Raw genomic sequence first — 22,072 nt, 5'->3', positions numbered from 1 at the left:
TATGGAAGGCCGAGACCTTCCTCATCCCTGGAATGCGAAACATTTGAAGCGTTACTATCAATGAGTTCACATTTTTGTATTGTCAACACTATTGTATTTCCCCATTTTTATACATAATGCAAATTCCGATTGAAGTTCTCAGCTTTTATAATTCAACTGTCTGTATGTCGCTCCCATGACACTTTCACTTGCAGCACTTCAAAGCCTCAACCAGACTGCGTACTTCAAAGCCTCGACCAAACCAAGCACTCAAAGCCTCAGCCAGACTGAGCACTTCAAAGCCTCGGCCAGACCGAGCACTCGAAGCCTCGGCCAGACCGAGCACTCGAAGCCTCGGCCAGACCGAGCACTCAAAGCCTCAGCCAGACTGAGCACTTCAAAGCCTCGGCCAGACCGAGCACTTCAAAGCCTCAGCCAGACTGAGCACTCGAAGCCCTAGCCAGACCGAGCACTCAAAGCCTCAGCCAGACCGAGCACTCAAAGCCTCAGCCAGACTAAGCACTTCAAAGCCTCAGCCAGACTGAGCACTCCAAAGCCTCAGTCAGACTGAGCACTTCAAAGTCCAGCAGGACCACATTTTTAACACTTAAGTCACATTTTGAAGCTTATTCACAATTCCCAGACCACGTTTTTACTTAGTTAGATTCCAAAGATGTTCTCACGTATTTCATTTACTACTCAGATTATCTCCCACCCCATCCAGTTTGTTTCTCCAATCTTTTTTCTACAAGTTTACAATTAACCATTTAGTTACGAGTTGCAACCTACTTTTCTGTCCTCATCCATGGATTCTTCATCCGTACCTATTAAACTGGAAGTACTAGCCCCATTCGAATATTATGTTCTACAATTTCACAAATCCAATTTTTCAGTCAACCACTATCATCTTTTCAATTTTCATACAAATCCAATCTCACTCTGCAGGGAGGCACTTTCTAACTTAACTTTGCACGAAATTTTTATTGCACAATTTTTATAACCATTTTTTGTGACAAGACTTCATTCATTTTAGACAACACAGGCCAACACAATCAACTGACAACATAAACGAAATTTTATTCATTTACAATGTGTACACAAGTTCATCACAAAAAAAAAAAAAAAACAAACACAGAGCGGGGGCTCTTCATCTCTCTTGGTTATTCCTCCTCGCTGGATACAAGCTTTTCTTCTTCAATGCCCTCGTCCAGGGGGGTCTGGGCCACATCATCTTCACCAATCGTTACACTACTCAGGTCCAAGTCTGGGAACAGCTCTTCAGCTCTGCGTTTGAACATCTTCCAACCGCTGTCCTAGAACTCAGCCATTTCGTGCTTGTAGAAGTCTGACTGCTGGAAGCTCTCAATCACTTCTGCCTCTATCCTACCTCCAGCAGTCGTCCTTGATGGGCCCACCCCCCCAGATTCTTACCCAGCCAGATTCCTGGCGACTGCGGCATCTACCGCCATCTGAAATTTGGGAGATCCTTTGTATTGCTCCACTACTGCAACGCATAGATTAGGGTAGGCCGCCCTCTCAGAAGCCGCCTTTGCCCTCTCTTCGTCCAGCTCTCTCTGCAGGGCCCTCCTTTCAGCAGCCGCCGTCGCCCTTTCCTCTTCCATTTCCTTCCTCAGGCTCTCCATCTCCGCCATCGCCTTCGCCTTCTCTGTTTCCAACTCCCTCACGAGCCTCCCCTTCTCCTTCTCTGCTTTGACGCGCCCATCCCCCAACTCCTTTAACAGATCTCCAATTCTGGCATCTGCCTCATCTTTTTGCCTGACCAGCTCTTCATTGCTGCTCATGGCCTCTTTATGCCGCTCGATTGCAACGGCGCAAGCTCTTTTAGACTCCTCCAACTTTTTTTGTTCGCCAGCTAGTTGGAACTCGAGCGACACGACCTTACGGCGTATATCCTCCAGCTCCAACTTGACTGCTTGCAGCTCAGCATGGGCAGTCTTCCAGTCGGCACTCTCTTTCTTCAACTTGGCCAACTAGGCCTTGGCCTCTTCAGCCTTTAGCTTGGCAGCCCCTGCTTTCCTTAGAAGGGCCCCTGCCAAGGTGGTTACCTCCATTTGGACGGAGCATAACCCCCTCAGCAGGTCAGCCTCATTGAATCCCGATGCCGAGCGCAGGGCTGTCTCCTCCACAATCTTCACCAAGCGGTCTGCCCCCGCCCTAGCTGGCCCTTCTTCTCCCTCCAACCTTTCCGCTACCGCGCGAGCGTGATAGATTGCCGTGGCCAGACGAACTCCTCCTTCCTGGGAGGCAGGGCCCTTTTGGGTCTGCTCCCTCCCGCTCGGCGCAACCTCAGTCAACTCAACTCCTACTTGCACTGTTGGGGCAGTCTCTATAACCTCCAGTGTTGAGGTGACCTCCACCACCTCTAGGGTATCCTTGGCCACAGGGACCTCCACCTCAGTTGGGGCCACCTTAGCCCTCTTGACCCCAGGTTCATCTGCAGCTCCTTCTGGGGCACTCCTCCTCTTCTTCTTCTTCTTCAAAGCCTCCCCCTCCTTTCTGGCATGTTCTTTTACAGGATCTACTGGGGGTGGTCGTGGCTCAAAACTGCTTAAGTCCTTCTCCTCCAGCGGCCTCGGGCGCGGTCGGATCCTCTCCCGCGCGATCGGTTGAGGCGGTCGGTCTCCTCGCATTTCCTTCAACTTCGTGGCCTTGGCAAGTACGGCCTGATCCTCTGCCTCCTGAACTTCTCTTCTCGCCTCCAATTCTGCTCGGTCGAGGTCCCCACCCCTCGGCTGCGGTCCCAACCCTGCCTCAAACAATGCGGACGGTTGAACAAGCTCGTCCCATTTGGCCTTCTCTCTCTCCCTCCACTCCTTCACCCTCTTCACCCTCTCTTCCGCCGCTGCCTCCAGTCTTGACTCCATCGACCTAATGGGCACCTTCCAGATGGTGCGCACTCCCAATCCCCCATTGGCAGACACGTAGAACCACCGTGGCCGCCACCCCTTGATCGATGTCGGCAGCCCCGCCACCAATCCCTTCCCCATCACTGCCTGAAGGGTAACCCACGTCTCTTGCTGCCCCGAAGCCTTATAACAGGAAAAGAACTCGTCTACCGCCATGGCTTCCCCCCTATTCGCCTTGGGCCACGCGCTAGCACAGGCTAGCAGAATCTTCCATACATTGGGCATCAATTGCCCCGGCGCCACCTCCAGATGGTTCAGTACGTCAACCACCACCTAGGGTAGTGGCAACCTCAACCCACCTTTTAGCGCCTCCTCGTAAAGGGAAAACTCCCCTGGCCTGGCATCAGACGGCCTTTCCCTTGATGTTGGCAGCAATAACTCCACCTCAGCCGGAATCTGGTATTTTTCCCTGATAGCCTCCAAATCCGCCGCAGTAATTGTGGATTTGTCAGCCTTAGTGTGCCACTGATCCGGTTCTACCTGGCTTATTAGTCTTGGAGCCAATATCAGGGCCGACGCCCGCGCTTGTCCCACCGGTTCCCCCACCCTCACCGTTCGTGTCTCCGTCCTATATCGCGTTGCTAGTTCCTCTGCATCATCGTCTCCCAGAGGGTCCACCCTCACATTCACCACTTCCTCTTGTGCCATTTCTAGGGTTTGCTTACGAATCACTTCTGACGCAGGAGCAAGGAAGTTGAGAAAATGTTACACAGGTGTGTCGTGCGCAATGAAGGAATTAACGCTTGGGTATTTTGAGTTTTTGTAAAAAAGTAGGTGAAATGAATTATACCAAAAACCCACGGTTTACCCGTATTCCATGGATCCACATTAATTTTCGCCCGTTTAAAAACCTTTCAAATCAACCGCCAAAATCGCCTTTTCAAAACCCCCCTCGTGACCTATCGTTTCATTTCTGCTCCAACGCTTCACTTCCCCCACGATATTGCCACGTGTATGGCCACGATGCACTGTTCCCTCCCCTTACCCTGTCCTTTCCATTTCACATCATCACATGGCACGCCCCCCTTTTTTTGAGCCCCGCGCCGTTGCGGTCGACCCCTTCCGTTCGGCCACCCTTACGGTCTGCTCCCCCTGCTCGGCTACCCTTGCGGTCGGCACGCCTCACGGTCGACCCCTCCCGCTCGGCCACCCTCACGGTCAGCTCCCCCCGCTCGGCTACCCTTGCGGTCGGCATGCCTCACGGTCGATCCCTCCCGCTCGGCCACCCTCACGGTCAGCTCCCCCCGCTCGGCCACCCTTGCGGTCGGCACGCCTCACGGTTGACCCCTTCCGCTCGGCCACCCTTACGGTCGGCGCGCCTCGCGGTCGGCGCGCCTAACGGTCGTTCTTTCCACTCGGTTCGCACTTTTCCTCCTTATTACTATTCCCTTCGTTGGACTAAAGCTGTATTCGGAAATGGGAGACTATTGACATGGATAGGCCCATAAGGCTTACAGCCCACAGCAAACAACCCCAAACCCATCGCTTGGGACCCATAGCATAACCCGGTTGGCAAAGCCCAGGACAGTTGGAGGCCATCTGGGCATGGAGGGCCAGTGACATTCGGGCACATGACAGGTGAAACACAGGCCACATCAGCAGACAAAGATCTGCAGAGTTATTGCCACAACACATCACCATTAATGCAGCCCATCACAGCATTTATTACGACAACACCTCCCCGTCGGAACAGAGCCCCCTCACCCTAAACAAGGTAAGCTACAGCACAGGCTTTCGGCGGGAGGGGGCACGTCGCAAAGGACAATGAAATGATTACCAAAGGATATAAGCAAGAATCAAAGACAAGAGGAAGGTTAAGCTTTTCTATCTCTCTCTTTTTCTATACTTTTCTTTCTTCCACTACTGATTGGCTCGCCGGAGGGTTCACTGGGGGACTACCCCGTTTCCCTTTGGACTTGCTTGCAGGTCATCTGGTGGAACCATCCGCCTGGATCGGAACTTGAAGAGCTTGGATTAGCCCGACCCATACACCTAGGACGAACTGCATCATCATAGTTGATGTTGCTGATGGTGATGATGTAGTTGATTTTGCTGATGTAGTTAATGTTACTGATATTCAGAAAGGAGGGAAATCTAAAAAAGGCCTATAGTAAGCTTTTTGGGTATTTTTGTCATTACAATATCAGTAAAAACTTACATTTGCTCTCCATTTAAAAAAAATTACGTGTCAAATAAATGGGTATATACGTAATTAACATTCAAATAGGACTTATTAGTCTACAAAATAAAAGGCAGAACCAAATGATTTAACGAATTAAAAAAGAGAGTGTATAAGTTCAATATTTTCATTTCATCTAATAATTATAATAACAAGAGATTAGTGTAATTTTCAAACGTTAAAAAATAATATGTATTAAATCTAAACCTGAAAAAGTATTATGGCTGTCTTACTTTTATGCCTCGTTTGAGAATATTTTTTGACTTTTTATCAAAAGATGTACAGAAACATAGAAAGAATAATATGACAACTTATAATGACTTTTTAACTTTTTAATTAAAATAAAAAGTTAGCAAACGAGACTTTAACATTTTATGAGCCACTCAGCAGTTTGGTTTATGTTTTGTGCCGCGTGTATATCATTCGGCCATTTAGTTAATTATCAATCATATTTTGCTATTCTATAATTATTATTATTATTGGGTATAATATGTGTGTTTATTTTCGCTTGAAACGTATTTTTTTATTATTATAATGGGAATGACTATGTCTATGTGCAAAGCTAGACAAATTAGCTCCTTTTGAGGAGACAAACACATCAAAGGGACAGTTTTTAGTATCTAAAGGACCTCGTAGTTAGTAAAATAATACCCGCCAACTAAGGATGTTCATCCCATTTAAGGATATACATATATATATATATATATACGCATATGCTATTGCACTTATTTTGAGTAGTATCATTTGTTACTGTTGTTGTTGGGTACTAGCGTCTAGTACTTACCAATTTAATACTCTCATATCAGATTACATTCATTTTTTTAAAATCTTAACCCCTCACATGGGTTAGGTAAATGTCAAATTAATACTCTTCACGTATATATAAAAAAATATATATATATATATAGAGACTTATCAGTTAATAGATGTAATTTTATAAAAAGTCGCGAAAAAAAATCACGACAAAATATTAAAATCATATATTTTGATTCTGTATTTTTTTAAAGACTTCTTAATTGTATTTTTTCAAAATCAATATATATAAATACACTCGTAACTCTATGTTTTTCTTTTAAACAAAATTTTATGCCCTGAGAATTTATATAGGAGATTAAAAAAAAAAAAAGGGCAAAATTCATTGGTGCTAAAAAAAAAAAAAAACCCATTTTATTAAAAACTATGATTTGCAAATCTGAAATTTAACCAAAATTGACACTGTTTGAGTTGAATTTCAACTTGAAAGAAATATGGTGATTGGTTTATATATTTTATGCAATAAATTAATACTAATCTCTCTTTTTTTCTTTTTTTTAAGTTAGGAGTGATCAAGTTGATTTAGGAGTGTTCAAGTTGATTTACACCACCTATTAGAAGCAATGCGAGGGATGAAAAGAGATTCCTCTAGCCATCACTAGAAAAAAGGTACATGGTGGAGTTCTCCAATGAAACTTTTCAATATCTTTCCAAACTGCATTATTGCTCCCATCAAAGCAACCACATCATCATCCACACATACTTCAATTTAACCCACCACCGAAATCTGAAGATAAAAAAAAAAAAAAAGTAAAGTAAAAGAAAGGCACCAAAAAAAAAACACACATTGCATTTGGATCATAAAAGAAAGAAAGAATACTTATTTGGAGGGTTAGGATTGTTGTTGAATGCATGTTGTCATAATCACTTAATACTGTCCAACAAAAGGTAATAATATACATAAATAGGAGATCATGTGTGTTTGTGCTTCTCCCTTTTTAAGGGCAGTTCAAGCACCCTTGACTTGTTGGTGCTGCTTTTTTCTTAAATCTTTTTTCCCTATATATGACCCCATTTCTAACAAAATGAACCAATTATAATTAATTAAGACAAGAATTGATGTGGGTGTTAGATAAAATTAAATCATATTCATTATATATCATATATATCACAAAATTTTACTTCTTATTTTTCTCACTCAAAATTGATTCTCCATGATAAAAAAAAATTAAATTTATGTATACCCAAATTTAATTTGATATACTTTGAATTAAATTAAATTAAACAAGCATACATTACAAATTAATGTAGATAATTTTTAATATAACCCAAGTTAAGTTTGAATAATCTCTCAATCGAATCAAATTCACCACTTGTGGTTTGACCACCCAAAAACAGACTCAAATATGGTAAGTAAAGAGAAAGAGAGAGAGAGAGAGAGAGAGAAGTGTAAGGCTGACAAAATGAAAGATGTGATTTTACTATGCATGTTTTTGTGGAGGTGATGAATGAGATTCCCCAAAAACAAAAAGAAGAGAGAGAAAGAGAATGAGTGGTGTCGATGATGAATGGATTCCCAACAACAGCAAAGCCACAATGAAATTCTGGACTGTATTGTTATTATTATTATCTTACTGTTTTCTTCTTTGCTTTAGCAGTAGAGTAGTATAAAGTGAGTAGTTGAGACAACTTACTCTTACTGTGCGATGTTGTCCTCCTTACGGGTGGTGTAAGAGCTATCATTATTTCTTGTATTGGAAACATACCTTACTTGTTGTGCTCAGTTCAGTACCACTACATTTTTAATATTAAAAAGACTTTGCCTTTGTACATCTCTCTGCCAACAAATTTGACCGTTAGGTCCGAATATATTGCTGCTCATTCACGGACTTTTTGGGGCCCTCTCTGTCTCTCTTCTGCAGGGATTTTAAGCTTGTTTGGTTCTAATTTTTTAAAAAGTTTTATTTTTTGTATTTTTTTTATATTTTAATATTTTTAATGAATTTTTTAAATATTTTTAATGTTTTTTTAATTTTTAGATATACTTGATATAAATATACTTAAAAAATATAATATTTATAAAAAAAATCTTTAAAAAATACACTAAATATCAAAAAATATAAAAAATACAAAAAATTTAGTATATTTTTTTTAATATGTTTTTGTATATTTATTAAAATTTTAAAATATTTCTTCACAAATATTTTATTATTCAGATACATCTAAGTAAAGTGCATCTAAAAAGGTAAAAAAATTACTTCAAATTTAAAAAATATTCACTAAAAGCAAAGAAAATATGAAAAAAAAAATAATTTTAAAAAAAATAAATTCAAAAAACTAAAGCCAAAACTAAAACGAAACACAATAGATTCATATCACACATTCTCTCTCTTCAATGATGGCCTTACTATAGTTATATATAACTATGATATGATATTAATTTTACATTTAAATTTTTTTAATGGTTTGATGCATGAAAAAATGAGTTTGAATTTAAAAATTATTAACAGTTATTTATTGAAAAACATCAAACAAAATGGACATTTTTTAAAGAAAAAGAAGAAAAATGAGAAAGTTTCATACATTATATATTTTTTATAATATAATAGATATGCATGCATTGATAACATTCTATTTTTTTTTTTTAATTTTCAGTGTTTGTCGGCGTGTAAAATGGTGCAATTAATGTTTAGGTAGGGCTGACAAAGTTTCATGTTACCTTGAGTTTAATCACTAATCCTATAATGTGCCTTTTTGGCAGAAATTATCATCAGTTTATTTCAGTTTTCAGCTTAATTTAAGTTATTTTGATGTGTTTGGTTTAGCTTATAACTTATAACTTTTTGGAAGTCAGAAATCAGCTTATTCATTGAGTGGGGCAGGAGATGCTTTAAGAATATGTCAGAAATCAGCTTATGTTTATAGTTATAAGTTATAAACTGTTTAAGCATAAGCTATAAGCACTTTCCCACAGCTCTACCAAACAGGGTTAATAATGCTATATATGAATTTTTTTAACAACTGTCCTAAGTAAATTAATTAATAAAATTTTCATAAAAAATATAACTATGGTTTGGCTAAGAGATTGGTTAATAAAATTTAATATAATTGTATATTCTTTATTGTATGTACTCTAATGGAAATTTAATGGTATGCTTATGTTTGGATGACGAATTTAGATAAAAATTAAAAAGTGAAAAATATAAATAAAATGTAAGTTAATATTTTTTCTCAATTTCTTTTTATTTTTCAAATTCCTATTCACAATCCAAACGTAACGTAAAAATAGTCATTAACTAATCATTTTTTTTTAGTATTTAAAACTGAGAGTTTGGAATTTGTTTAAACATAACACCTACTTCTACGTCTTTTTTATAAAAAATTAAAAAATTAATTAAAATAACCACTTCATAAACAAATCTCTCATTTATATGAGTTATTGGGGGACACAACACAATTGTTATTGTTTTAAGTGTTCTTTACATACCAGGGCAGCATATTTGCGCCAGCTTAGGTTTGGCTTTGGGCCTAATAGGTCTTTTCACAAGCCCATAGAGTATTGTAGGTCTCGTATGACTCTCACCAACTCAACTCCTGCACAGTTCTTCAGCGTAACTTACGCCTTGTAAACCCAGATAAATGGGCCTGAACAACTTCGGGCTTTTTCGACCTATATCATACTTAAAGATGTCTTTAGATTGATTCCGGCCTAAAAACATTGGGCTATATTTTGGTCAAATATAGAGCAGATTGAGGTGGTCTAACTGGGCCCAAGATCTAAATTAATTTGGGCATTGGGATATTGTGCTTCTCCATACTGTAATATTGGGTTACAGCTTACGCAAAACCTAAGCTTGTCACCAGAAAATTCCTCTCCAAATTTCATATCATGCTGCCAAAAAAAATATTAAGATTCAAACCTCCTGTCATATTATTTTGGACAAATATTTTGTTTAAAGTTCTATGGATGATCTACATATAAAATTTAATAAAATAAACAGTTTAGATCATCAAATTAAACCTATAATAGGCCCCACAAGACCCAACAACGCCCTCATAGACCAGAGACAAGTCTCATCCTAATTTAATTATTATACTGAAACAAAAATATTAATTATTATAAAAAACTTAAGAGGGATGAAACGAGTCCATGATAAGCCCACGAGGCCCAAAAGTAACCTCCCAGACAGGAGACAAGCCCACCTTATAATCTATTTATTTATGTACTGAAAAACAAAAATTCAAATTTTGTGTGCTGAGCTGGCACGATTTCTGTATGACGTGGAGGATAAGTTGGAAGGGGCAACGAACGAACTGGTCAAAAGCTATAGACTTCACTCAGAACACCAAAGCCCCATCTCCCCTCTCTCTCCCTCTCAAATGCAAACCATGGTTTCTGTGAATCAATCTCTCTTTCCTGCAAATATTGGAACTCTGAGTGGCAATCTCAGCACTTGCTCAGTCTCGCCTCTCGGCTTCTCTCTTCCGTCTCCGGCCACCAACCGCCGCCGCAAACTCATGGTCACAAGGGCCTCCGTCGCCGTCGAACAGGAGACTCGGACCAAGGTCGCTCTCATACGAATCGGCACCAGAGGAAGGTAATAATCTTTCCTTTTCCGCAAATGATTATAATTCTCAGTTCTAGCAAGCATTCACTGCTCATTGTTTCTGATTGGATTGTAATTAGGTTTTTTTTTTAATTTTTATTATTATTATTATTATTTTTTTTTGACTTGCATCAAGATCTATAATCTTGTTTTCACTCTTTGCACTTGCTTACCGATCTAATTGAAAAACAAATGGTTTATACATGCTTCAATAGAGTTGATGATAGATTGAGAATTTTATGGTCAATTTTTAGGTTTCACAGGCTTCAAAAGGATATAAATTCACTGAGCAAATAGAGATTCATGTAATTGACCCCATTTGATTGGCGCACAAGGACTTAATTTGATTTAGTTAGGTGTCATTTGAATGGAGACTATATATACTGGATTTTGAGCTTTTGGGAGAATGAAATTTGTATGTATTTGTACTGTGTACCCTGTTATATTCCCACTCTCCCAGCACATGATGTGTTCATTTGGAAAATTTGTAATTGAAGGATAGTGACAACATCACTTCTCTGATTTCTGGAAGTTGGACATGAAACAAAAGAAGATGCATACAAATTACCTTAATGCGTACTCAAATTATATTGGTTAGCGCCCTTCCTTCATCTGGCTCAGTCCTATCGTGTATTGGCCCTTTCATAATGCATCATGATCAAAAGGCTGTAAAGAAGACCATTATGACTGGTGTGAAAATGATTGAGGAGCAGAGGTTCGAAGAAAGTTAACAATGTACTATTAGATGCCTAAATGCAGCTAGAATCATTGAGATCCATCCTACAAGACCAGAGCACGGGTCATGAGGATTTGATCTGTCCTTAGTTGCAGGTCAGGTCAGGCTCCAAACTCTGCAGGTCAGGTCATGAGGATTTGATCTGTCCTTGGTTGCAGGTCAGGTCAGGCTCCAAACTCTGTCAAAGGAGGGGGCATACATTATTTTTCTATTTGAGAGCTTGGTGCATTTTTGCGCCCATTAAGCTCTTGGGGCAGCTGGGTCTCCTCTGAAAAAAAAAGAAATAAGAATGATAGGAAACCAGTTTAAAAAATACCATGACTTGGATCTCCTTTGATTTAGGCCTTTTTGTCCATGTTACTCCATTATGCAGAGTGACAGTGGAGATTTGGGCCTTTCTGTTGACATTTTTTAGCATTGTTTGGGCAATTCCGATATCAGTAAGTAGCTTTTAGCATGGGCAGAATCAGAGATAGACACACAGGCTTTCGATCCTGTGTTTCACGTAGTATATTTGGATGGATAGGAATTGTCAATCATCTGAAGGAGTGGAGATCATCCATAGGTTAAAGAGTAATGTCTTGGCCTTCTTACTTCATTGGGTGACTGGGAGGGTGAACTCATCTCTTGCGGGTTTTATGGATTTTGTAATGAATTCTTTTGGTATATAGTTTTTTTTCCTCATGGGGGTAAAATTGGCTTTTTATACATGTGTTCATGGGTTGTGTCCCCTCTTGGCACCTTTTTCTGATCTATTTTTAACAAAATGAATCTAAAACGTCATTGTGTTCATTACTGGTAAATTATCAAACTGTGGCTGCACTCAGAAATAATGATGGAACAGAAGTGTGATGATGGAGGTTTGCATATGCTGACATGTTGTTCATGGTAAGATTGTGTTGGGTTCTTTTTTCTTCCTCCCATTGTATTGAGGATGCATGGCTGGAAATTTCCCGAAAAGCTAATCATAGATTGTTCTCTCCATCAGAACAATAGGGCCATTATGCGCTGTATCAAGGGAAAAGTCTCGTCTTTACCGGTAACCACACCCCACTCTCTATCTTCTATGCAGGGATGGATCTATAAGAATTCACCTATCCCAGGATGCTGGCAGATAATATTACTTGTGTTTGCACCCTTCTAACATAGTATTTATAAATAATTATGAAGAAATTAACTAATAAAAAGCATTAGATGTTATGTAAAGAAATATGAATGTATGCATGCAACTGCTGCTGTAATTATGTACATTATAACTGATAGAGCTATGACTTTCTCTGTAGCATGCAACTAGCCCCTTAAACTATATTTGTGTAACATCTTTTGGAGAATATTAGCAATCACTAGTGTAATACGTTTTTAGGCCTTTCAAATTCCACAATTCGTATAATTGACTAACTGCAGAGGAAAACTCCATTTCTTAAGCAGGATATTTTGGTGATATATCTGCTCACATATGAGTTATCTGTATTTATTCCTTGTCTAGGACAGCCCACTAGCACTTGCTCAGGCATATGAGACACGAGACAAACTCATGGCTACACATTCAGAGTTGGCTGAAGAGGGCGCTATTCAAATTGTAATAATAAAGACAACAGGAGATAAAATTTTAAGTCAGCCACTTGCTGATATAGGTGGGAAAGGCTTGTTTACAAAAGAAATAGATGAGGCCCTCATAAATGCTGAAATCGACATTGCTGTCCATTCAATGAAAGATGTTCCTACTTATTTACCAGATAAGACAATTTTGCCTTGCAATCTTCCACGTGAGGATGTTCGGGATGCATTTATTTCCTTAAGTACAGCTTCGCTAGCAGAGCTTCCAGCTGGAAGCACCGTGGGAACTGCTTCACTAAGAAGAAAGTCACAAATTCTCCATAGATATCCATCACTCAATGTGAGTATATTATCTTAAATGTGACAACTTAATTTTACTAGAATCTGATTATAAATTATCAAATCGGGAAGAGATGGTCTCTTCTTTTTCTTTTTTTGAGGAAGAGAAGATGGTATAAACAGACCAAAATGATGTGTCCATACAGGGGCGAATTCTCTGTCAGTCTTCTGGCAGCATGGGTTTCAGATACCATGGGATCGTATCATGTTGGATCCAGTTGAATATACATGTATACATATATATGCATATAATTTATCAGTTTCCAAGTAGCATAATGTTAGTAAGCTTAATTGGTTTCCAAGTTTGATGGAACCAGAAATTACAATAGTCATACTGCTAGTGCCAACAAATAAGTATGGAATTTGTAGCATGCTGACACCTCATCCAAAATAGAATCATGTGACTCCTGGCTTGGTTGGTAACATAATTTAATTCCTATAACTTTGCGAATTGGTAATTCCACAAGCTCTAAATCGTATAAAAATATGTTGCAGTTGTTATTCTCTGGAAAATTCTGTTAGAGGTTACAATCCTTGATTTCAAACAAGAAAGGACTTGATGTGATTTCGTTTCAGCTATTGGAGTAACAGGCTTCACAAATCAAGATTTTACTTATTGTTTGAGGATTCAACGAGTTACCCAATTTGCTGAGGCAGGCATATAATACTTGCTTAAAGCTTTAGATCTGTCACTGATGTTAATCTTAGCTGGCTTCTTTTTAACATGCCTCTTTTAACCCTTTTGCGTGTGTTGCATTTGTGTACTTAATTCATTTTGGGTGTTTTATTGGTGTTTTGATCACTGTCTGTGTTATATCCCTCTTTAATATATTTGGTGGTTTTATCTGTAGGTACTGGAGAACTTCCGTGGTAATGTTCAGACACGATTAAGAAAACTAAATGACGGAGTGGTCCAAGCAACATTATTGGCCTTAGCAGGACTCAAACGCCTAAATATGACTGAAAATGTGACCGCCATTCTTTCTATGGATGATATGCTTCCAGCTGTTGCACAAGGGGCAATTGGAATTGCTTGTCGAAGCAATGATGATAAGATGGTATATTTCCGCTGACCAAACTTTTGCATTCAACTTTCCTTAATCTGCAGGTTTTGTATCATAGTGATGCTAGAACTCTTGAGAACTTGTGGCAGTTTATGAGCTGCAATTTTTAACAATCTACGTAGTTTGTTGTCATTTCTTCATCTACATAATCTCACATGAAACATGAAAACTTAATCTTTGAAGAATTGTTTACTAGGAAACCCACTATCCTTGTGTGACAAAAAACTGAAAACCTCAGCTGATCTGATTTTATAATGTGATGCAGTGTAATTCTCTATCCCCCATGATAAATACCTTTGGAAAGTCATCAATGCTTGTTTTAATAATATATGGGGTGTTTGGATGTTGCATGCTCGACTATGAACCGATATGACCGTGCATTACTGTCTCTGCTTTTCTGAAGATTTTAGATATGTCTGCCACAACATTCCTTGAAGGGCATTTGATTTATCTACTTGTTACCATCTATTTATTTGTTAGTTTGTTTTCAGTACTTGTTTTCTTGTTCTTTGCAAATCTTCTGAAATTTTTTAGTTTCTTTTCTGATGCTGATCTTTTCATGCAGGCTAATTACATAGCTTCATTGAATCACGAGGAAACAAGATTAGCAGTTGCATGTGAGAGGGCTTTCCTTGAGGCATTGGATGGCTCTTGTCGCACTCCAATTGCTGGATATGCTTGTCGAGATGAGGATGGAAATTGCATTTTCAAAGGCTTGGTGGCCTCACCAGATGGAACCCGAGGTAAAACAGTAGTCACTTGAGCAAGATATATTTACCAAGTTGTTATTAGCATCTTTTCCTGAAAACCTACCATATTTAACATTGATTTTTTTTTCCCCCAGTACTTGAAACTTCTAGACAAGGCCCATATGCTTATGAAGATATGGTTCTAATGGGAAAGGATGCTGGCAAGGAACTCCTTTCACGGGCAGGTCCCGGATTTTTTGATTGTTAAGTAATTTGTCAGTGAAATGAGGACAACGAGCGAGACTGGAGCTCTGTGTTCCACTTCTAGGGCTGACACCCAATTGTTTTATTGTTGTAGCAGTAGGGGAAATCGATTTTTTTGATTAGTTGTTCACTAGATGTAAGGGGTTTCATTATTGTCTTTGTGAGTACTAGACGAAAGCGGTTTCATTATTGTCTTTATAAGTAAATCAACAAGCCCATTTTTTGCTCTCTTTCTCACACATGCCCGTGCAATTGCGGGAGAATTGGAGAGGACCTACTTTTGATAGATTGATGAGCGTTTTGTTTTCCTTGCAAAAGGGAATTATGGTATGAACTTTGATATTGAAGTCGTCTGGACAGTTCATTTTCATGGTGTTCTTGATATTTATGCTGTGATGTGGCATACTGCTATTTAGCTTCAGCTTATATTATTCTCACTTATATGTTCTTGATCAATAAATTTTAACCCCAAATGCTCTATTAGTCTCATATTCTATCTTAATTTCATTCTTAATGACTTATTTCTAAGAGCTCAATCAATCTTGCCCTGTGCTTTCTGCAGCAGATGGAAAGCTTCACTCATTCACAAATGGCCACAGCAATCGCATAATGTCTCTCCCTCTCTCTCTCTCTCTCTCTTGTGGATAAAATATATTTTGGAAACCTATAGATAGGGCATCTAATGGAGGACAAAGAAGAAGACTGACTAGGAGAGTTGCAACTATTCTTTTTTTCTCAAACTCCTCCCAATCGCCACTAGCTTCTCTGGAGGGCAATGAACTCTGAAAATTTTATTTAGTCTGGAATTTTCGAAAAATAGTGTTTAAATTTTTAATCAATATTTTTTTATTTTTAATGAATGTTTTAAATTTTCATTCAATTTGTTCTTTAGATTCACTAATTTAAATATATACTTAAAAAGTATAAAATTTGAGATTTTTTTTATAAAAAAAAATCAAAAAATATAACAAATATATAAAAATACATTTTCATATATTTTTGTATATATTAAGCGTATTTTGATTAAGTAGATCTAGAAAGTAAACAAAAAAAAAAAATTGATATTAAATTTTTTTAATATAATTAATCATTAAAAAAAGAAAAAGAAAAAAGCCATAGAGATTAAAAACTCAAAACCAAAAAGAGTAGCGTGTTTCTCACTACAAACACATGTAAATTCTTTTGAATTTACCACCCACAATAAAGACATTGAAAGAGTCGGTAAAATAGTGAGTGAAGTTTCTCTCTCTAGAATATCTCACTAAGCTTGGTTATTATTTTTTAAAAATATTTTTCAGAAAATTTTATTTTTTTATTTTTCGTGTTTTTTTGTTTTTACTGAATTTTTAAAATATTTTAAGCAATTTTTTTAATTTTTAAACATACCTAACTAAATATACCTAAAAAGTAAAAAAAAAAATTGAAAAAAACCTTTTAAAAATTCACTAAATACCAAAAATATAAAAAAAAAAACGAGAATTCAGTACATTTTTTGTATTTTAATGTATTTATTAATTTTTAAAAATATTTTTTCACAATTTTTTACTTTTTAGATACATCTAAGTAAGGTGTATCTAAAAAAGTAAAAAAAATATTTAAAATTTTAAAAATATTAACTAAAAACAAAAAAACACGAAAATCAAAAAACTCAATTTTTAAAAAATTTAATTTAAAAAACTCAAACTAAACACACTGATAGGCTTTGAAGGATGGAGAACTGAAAAACGTTCATGGGTGCTCAATGGAAGAGGACCACCGGATCCGTATTACCAAGAAAATCAAGAGTAACGTGGATCCTGAGGATGAAGCCATGGGAGAAAGTGCACCAATGGATAAGGAATCAGGGGAGGAGTTACCCAACCCTAATCAAATGATTGACATCACGAATCAGGAGAAATCCCCTCCTAATGAAGGGAAATCAGAGGCTGACCAAATGGAGCCTATTGGGGCTTTAAAAGCTTCACAGTCTTTCAAGGAAGCACTCTTAAGATTGAGATTCAATGAGAATGGTTATGAGAAAATTTTTGATAATGATATGGAGGTGTTATCGTCTGATGATAAAGACACAGACACGACGAAGGCCTTTGAGAAAGAGGATAAGGAGATAGAGGAGGAGAGGGATGGGATCCCTAGGGTTAAACTACCAGCAACTTTATTGAAGAAGATTAGGAAGCCATGGAAAAAATGTTTGATTGTGAGATTATTGGAGAAAACCATAAGCTACAAGCTTTTTATGATAAAAATGATTAAGATTTGGAGACTTCAAGCTGATTTCGAAGCTTTGGATATAGGGAATGGTTTCTTTATAGTCAAGTTTGACTTGATGGATGATTATACCAAAGTCTTCACTGAAGGCCCATGGATAGTGATGGATCACTATGTGACAATGACAAAATGGCAACATGATTTCAAGTCAAATGAAGCCGAAGAGGATACCATAGCGATATGGATAAGGTTTCCTACCTTACCCATTGAGTATTACAACAAGAAAGCCCTCTTCAATATAACAAAAGTGCTAGGAGTTCCTCTGAAGGTAGATATCAACACAACGATGGTAGCACGAGGAAAATATGCTCAAGTTTGTGTGGAAATGGACCTCTGAAAGCCATTGATTTCCTAAATTTCTATAGGTAAACATACTTACGGAGTTGCATATGAACACCTGTACTCATTTTGCTTTTCTTGTGGCAGGGTTGGGCACTGGAGGGGGATTTGCAATGAAAGAACTATGCTGGAAGTCAGAACACATGGGCAAGGGATGATCGGAGAAGGAAACCAAGGGCAAAAAGCCCAAATGAGAGATGAACCAAGACCAACATCAATAGAACAAGATAGCGAGCCTAACCAAGAGAAGTATGGGTCGTGGATGACTATCTAAACTAAAAAGGCAGCCAAGAGGCCTAACAATACCAAAAGGGAACAATATGCACCAGAACAAGTAGTTAAAGCCCTTACTAAAGAAGGTGAGCCAGTTACAAGCTACAAAGCCCAAATAGGTAGAGGAAGGCCTATTTGGAGGCAGGCTTCAAACACCGCCCAAGACTATATGAGAGGAAAACTGAGGCCAAGTTTGGCAATCCAAAAATAATCCATATTTTTATCTTTTTATCTTTTTTCCATCACATCACCTTTCTACTTTTCTGCACATCTTTTCGTAAAAAGACAAAAAATACACTTATTTAGGTCATCCCGAACATTGCTTGAAAATGACTCCAATGGCTAAGGACAAGAAAAAAGAGGAGATTAGGCTGGGAAAGAAAAGTGCCACTGACATGGAGATTGAGTATTGTTATTCCAAGTAGGCAACCCAAGAGGAGGTGAATTGGGTTATCAAAAAGTTTTACAATATTAAAAATAATAAAAACAATATTCATAATTTTAACAAATAAAAAACAAAACAATAATTATCAATATAAAAGTAAGAGAGATAGAGAAAGAAAATAAAATACTGAGATTTATAGTGGTTCGGCACGTCGGGCCTACGTCCACTCCCCAATGAACCTCTTTGAGAATTTGTTCACTATCAAAATAAATCAGTACACCACCAAGGTTTCACCAAGCTTGTGGATTTTGCACATGTCAACTTTTATCTATTAAGCCTCGCTCAACAATAAATATCTCACTATTACAAAATTCTTAGATCTGAAAGTGAAATAGCATAGTGAAAAATATAATCACAGTTTTGAAGCACACCGAATTTTTTCTCTTCAAGTTCTTGATTTTTCTTTACACAAAACACTTCTATTTATATACAAAAATATACCCGTTGGAGGTAGAACGCTCCTTGTTGATGTCATGGATCACGTGGGCACGCTTCTCCTTTTTGACTTAGTAATTTGGGCATGTAGGGCATAAGATTGTTCTTCTTTATATTTAAAATTTGCATGAAGCATAATGTAAACATTTCCTTTTTCTTTTCTATGCCAGGTGCCAAGCATGTGGCTAACAAAATATTAAAAATATAAGTGATCACTATTGTGTATACAACTTTTCAACAAATGAATAGTACTTAATTTTTCCTTCAAAACAATGAATAATCAAAAGTTGTATAGTAATTGCATAGTAATTTTTCTAATAAAATATTTAATTGCACAATATAATTTCTTTAAGTATATTTAAAATAACATTTATAATAGTTATGAAAATATATACCTCTTTTATAATCTTTGTAGTTGTTGACGATATTTTAAACATATTTTTTAAAAAACAACCTACCACCCCATGTGAGTATATCAATTTTGTCAAAGGAAAATAACCCATCAAATTTGTCAAAAGATGAATAGTGATCTGCCTAGTTTTTCAAAACGTGAATAGTAAAATTTTAAAAATATTTTTATCATACAATATATATTTTAAACATATAATAGTTTGTATCAAATAATATAAAATATATATAGTAAAAAATTACAATTTATCCCATAACATCATCAAAATCAAACAACATGATTAACAATCTCCCTCTTTTTTATGATGACAATATATGTATGGATTTGATACAAAAGTAAAATCAACAAAATATTTGATAAATTTGCAAAATTGCAACATGTACAGCCAGCCATTCAAATTCATATTTTTCTCCTCCTAGGACATCATCAAAATAAAATATTAATATAGAAAATAATTAAAATATTTTTCAATGCCAAAAACAAAAAAAATTATACAAACATATTGAAGAAAAAAATATGATTTGACAAAAATATAATATTTGTTCTTGTTTCATCCTGTGATCATTTTTGGAATTTTATATCATCTCCAAAAAATGGTGCAGCAGCACCTAAAATGTTGACAAACAAAAGATTTGAGTGGATATGCATTGATTATTGAATCGGTGGAGTGTATAGAAAGTGATATAAATGATATGCAGTGATATGAAATCTTCAAATGTTCTTAGAGAAAAAAGTTTGTTTACTTTCTGTGTAATCATGTCATTCTTTACCTTGGCCATCAATGGTTCTGACATGCATGAGGTGCCTGTAATTCAGGCAAATGAGAGGTTACCGATAGTGCATTCGTACGCTATTCCTACAAATGAGAGTCCTAGTGTTTTTGGTAATCGGAATAATATCAATGCTATTGACACTATGTGTAACGCCCTAAAAAACAAACCCATCATAACGTACATTCATGATAAATAGAAAAGATTTCATATTACAATCATCAGAGTATTCTTACAAAATGTATTACATGCTGACAACAAAAGTAAATGCCCTATAGGTTTACAACTTTCCAAGTCAACACTTGGTTACAAAAAGAGAGTACTAACTCTACACAAAGTAAGCCCCTGGCTTGATATACATGTAATACAACAAAACAACAAAAGTAGTTTGACAGCCCCAAGCCTCCCAAGTTACGTCCTTGGAGGTGGCATAACACCTGTACCTGAAAATGATGTCCCATATAGGGTGAGCCAACGCCCAGTAGAGATATACTAAATATAATATGAGCAATAACTAAAACATTACCACTTGATAAATGTTTAACTCATATATACTAACATACAATACAATCCCATTTCATAAACCTTCACTTAACAAAACTCAACTTATAAACACGGCTCAAAACCTGGCTAAACAACTTAAGCGAGACTACATTTCAAGCCAACAATACTTCAAACTACCATTTTACGGAAATTGCGTCCGCGGGATTCGGCACCCATGTGTAATTATTTTCTCATGGCCATTTCACGGAAATTTCATCCGCGGGACTCGGCACCCATGTATAGATGTTTTCAGATTGCCATTTTACGGAAATTTCATCCGCGAGATCCGGCACCCATGTATAGATATTTTTGAATTGCCATTTTACGGAAATTGCGTTTGCGGGATTCGACAGCCATGTGTAATTATTTTCGAATGGCCATTTTACGAAAATTTCATCCATCGGATTCGGCACCCATGTATACAAATACTCAACTTGATTGGTTTTAATTCACCTAATCATCATGCAGTGTCTACAACAATCAAGACTATCCTCCACCGATAGCCCAAAGCAATTATTTCTAAACAGACAATAAATGCACCAACAGGTAAATTATCAACAATTTCAAAGGTGAATGATTAATGAATCCAACTCCACCATTCTACCTCATAATGAGCCAATTTCATTATTCCCAACTCAATTTCATAAATTAACTCATAGCCAAAAATTAGGGCTTTCTCCCCCTTTTTCTCTACAATGACCCAAAGGTCCCAAATATCCTCAACAACAACAACAACATCATTTTAAGATCCAAGATACACATTATGAGTCAAAATAACCAAACCTCTCTTTATTCATTTTGAAACCCTAACACCCCAAAATTACCCAATATCAACATTACATCAAAATGACCAATAGTTTATGTCAAAGACCATAGAAATGAGTAGTTATCCCTACCTCAAGAGATGAAACCCAAAGGAGATGATGAAGAAATCCTGAAGTGCTCCAAATCAAAAAAATTTCAGATTGATAGGAAGCCCACACCAAGCTCTACACTTTTTGTAAAGGCTCAAGGGTAGGAGATCACTCTAAATAGATCAAATCCTAGAGAGAAGGTAGAGTTCTAGAGTGAGGTGCTCTCCAATGGTGGTTTTCGAAAAGTAAGAGAGAGAAAAGAAATCAAAAAGTGATCCAAAAAGGTGAAACTCGGACTGATATAAAAGTCGCCCCACTCGAGCGTGGGAACCCTCGCTCGAGCGTTAGACACAGACTCACGCTCGAGCATCAAAAGCGCCGCTCGAGCGTCGATTGCACACTTTCGGAAGTTTTGCAGGCGATGGTCCCCGCTCGAGCGTCAAACTCCCCGCTCGAGCGGAGGAACAAAATCAAAGGCTCACGCTCAAGCGTCAAAACTCCCACTCGAGCATACGAAGACCTGCAGAGAAAAAATACTGGGAGATGAAAATTCACGCTCGAGCGTCAAAACGCCCACTCGAGCGGAGAAGCAATAACAAGGGGCCCGCTCGAGCGTCAAAAGCCACGCTCGAGCGTGAAGGCCAA

General features: G+C 37.6%; 1 protein-coding gene and 1 long non-coding RNA gene across 3 annotated transcripts; both read left to right on the top strand.

Annotated features, from left to right (window-relative positions):
- The first annotated feature begins 10,148 nt into the window (after window positions 1-10,148).
- On the top strand, window positions 10,149-15,462 carry HEMC (hydroxymethylbilane synthase). 2 transcript variants are annotated; one of them, XM_028259543.2, is made up of 5 exons: window positions 10,149-10,436; window positions 12,673-13,078; window positions 13,929-14,135; window positions 14,707-14,884; window positions 14,986-15,462. In XM_028259543.2, exons 1-5 carry the CDS (start codon window positions 10,219-10,221, stop codon window positions 15,096-15,098), a joined length of 1,122 nt encoding a protein of 373 aa, XP_028115344.2. In that variant the 5' UTR covers window positions 10,149-10,218; the 3' UTR covers window positions 15,099-15,462. The 2 variants fall into 2 exon arrangements, with proteins under 2 accessions (XP_028115344.2, XP_082740668.1); XM_082884542.1 differs by lacking the exon at window positions 10,149-10,436 and adding an exon at window positions 11,466-12,069 and having other exon boundaries at window positions 12,170-13,078.
- Window positions 11,171-11,481, top strand: LOC145797423 (uncharacterized). Its single transcript, XR_014338976.1, has 2 exons — window positions 11,171-11,307; window positions 11,345-11,481. It is a non-coding gene; the product is annotated as an uncharacterized LOC145797423 (long non-coding RNA).
- Window positions 15,463-22,072: the final 6,610 nt, after the last annotated feature.

The sequence above is a fragment of the Camellia sinensis genome, chromosome 8, assembly GCF_055761805.1.
Source record: "Camellia sinensis isolate YWXY chromosome 8, ASM5576180v1, whole genome shotgun sequence".
NCBI lineage: Eukaryota > Viridiplantae > Streptophyta > Magnoliopsida > Ericales > Theaceae > Camellia > Camellia sinensis.
This window is presented reverse-complemented; position numbering and strand designations above follow the sequence as displayed.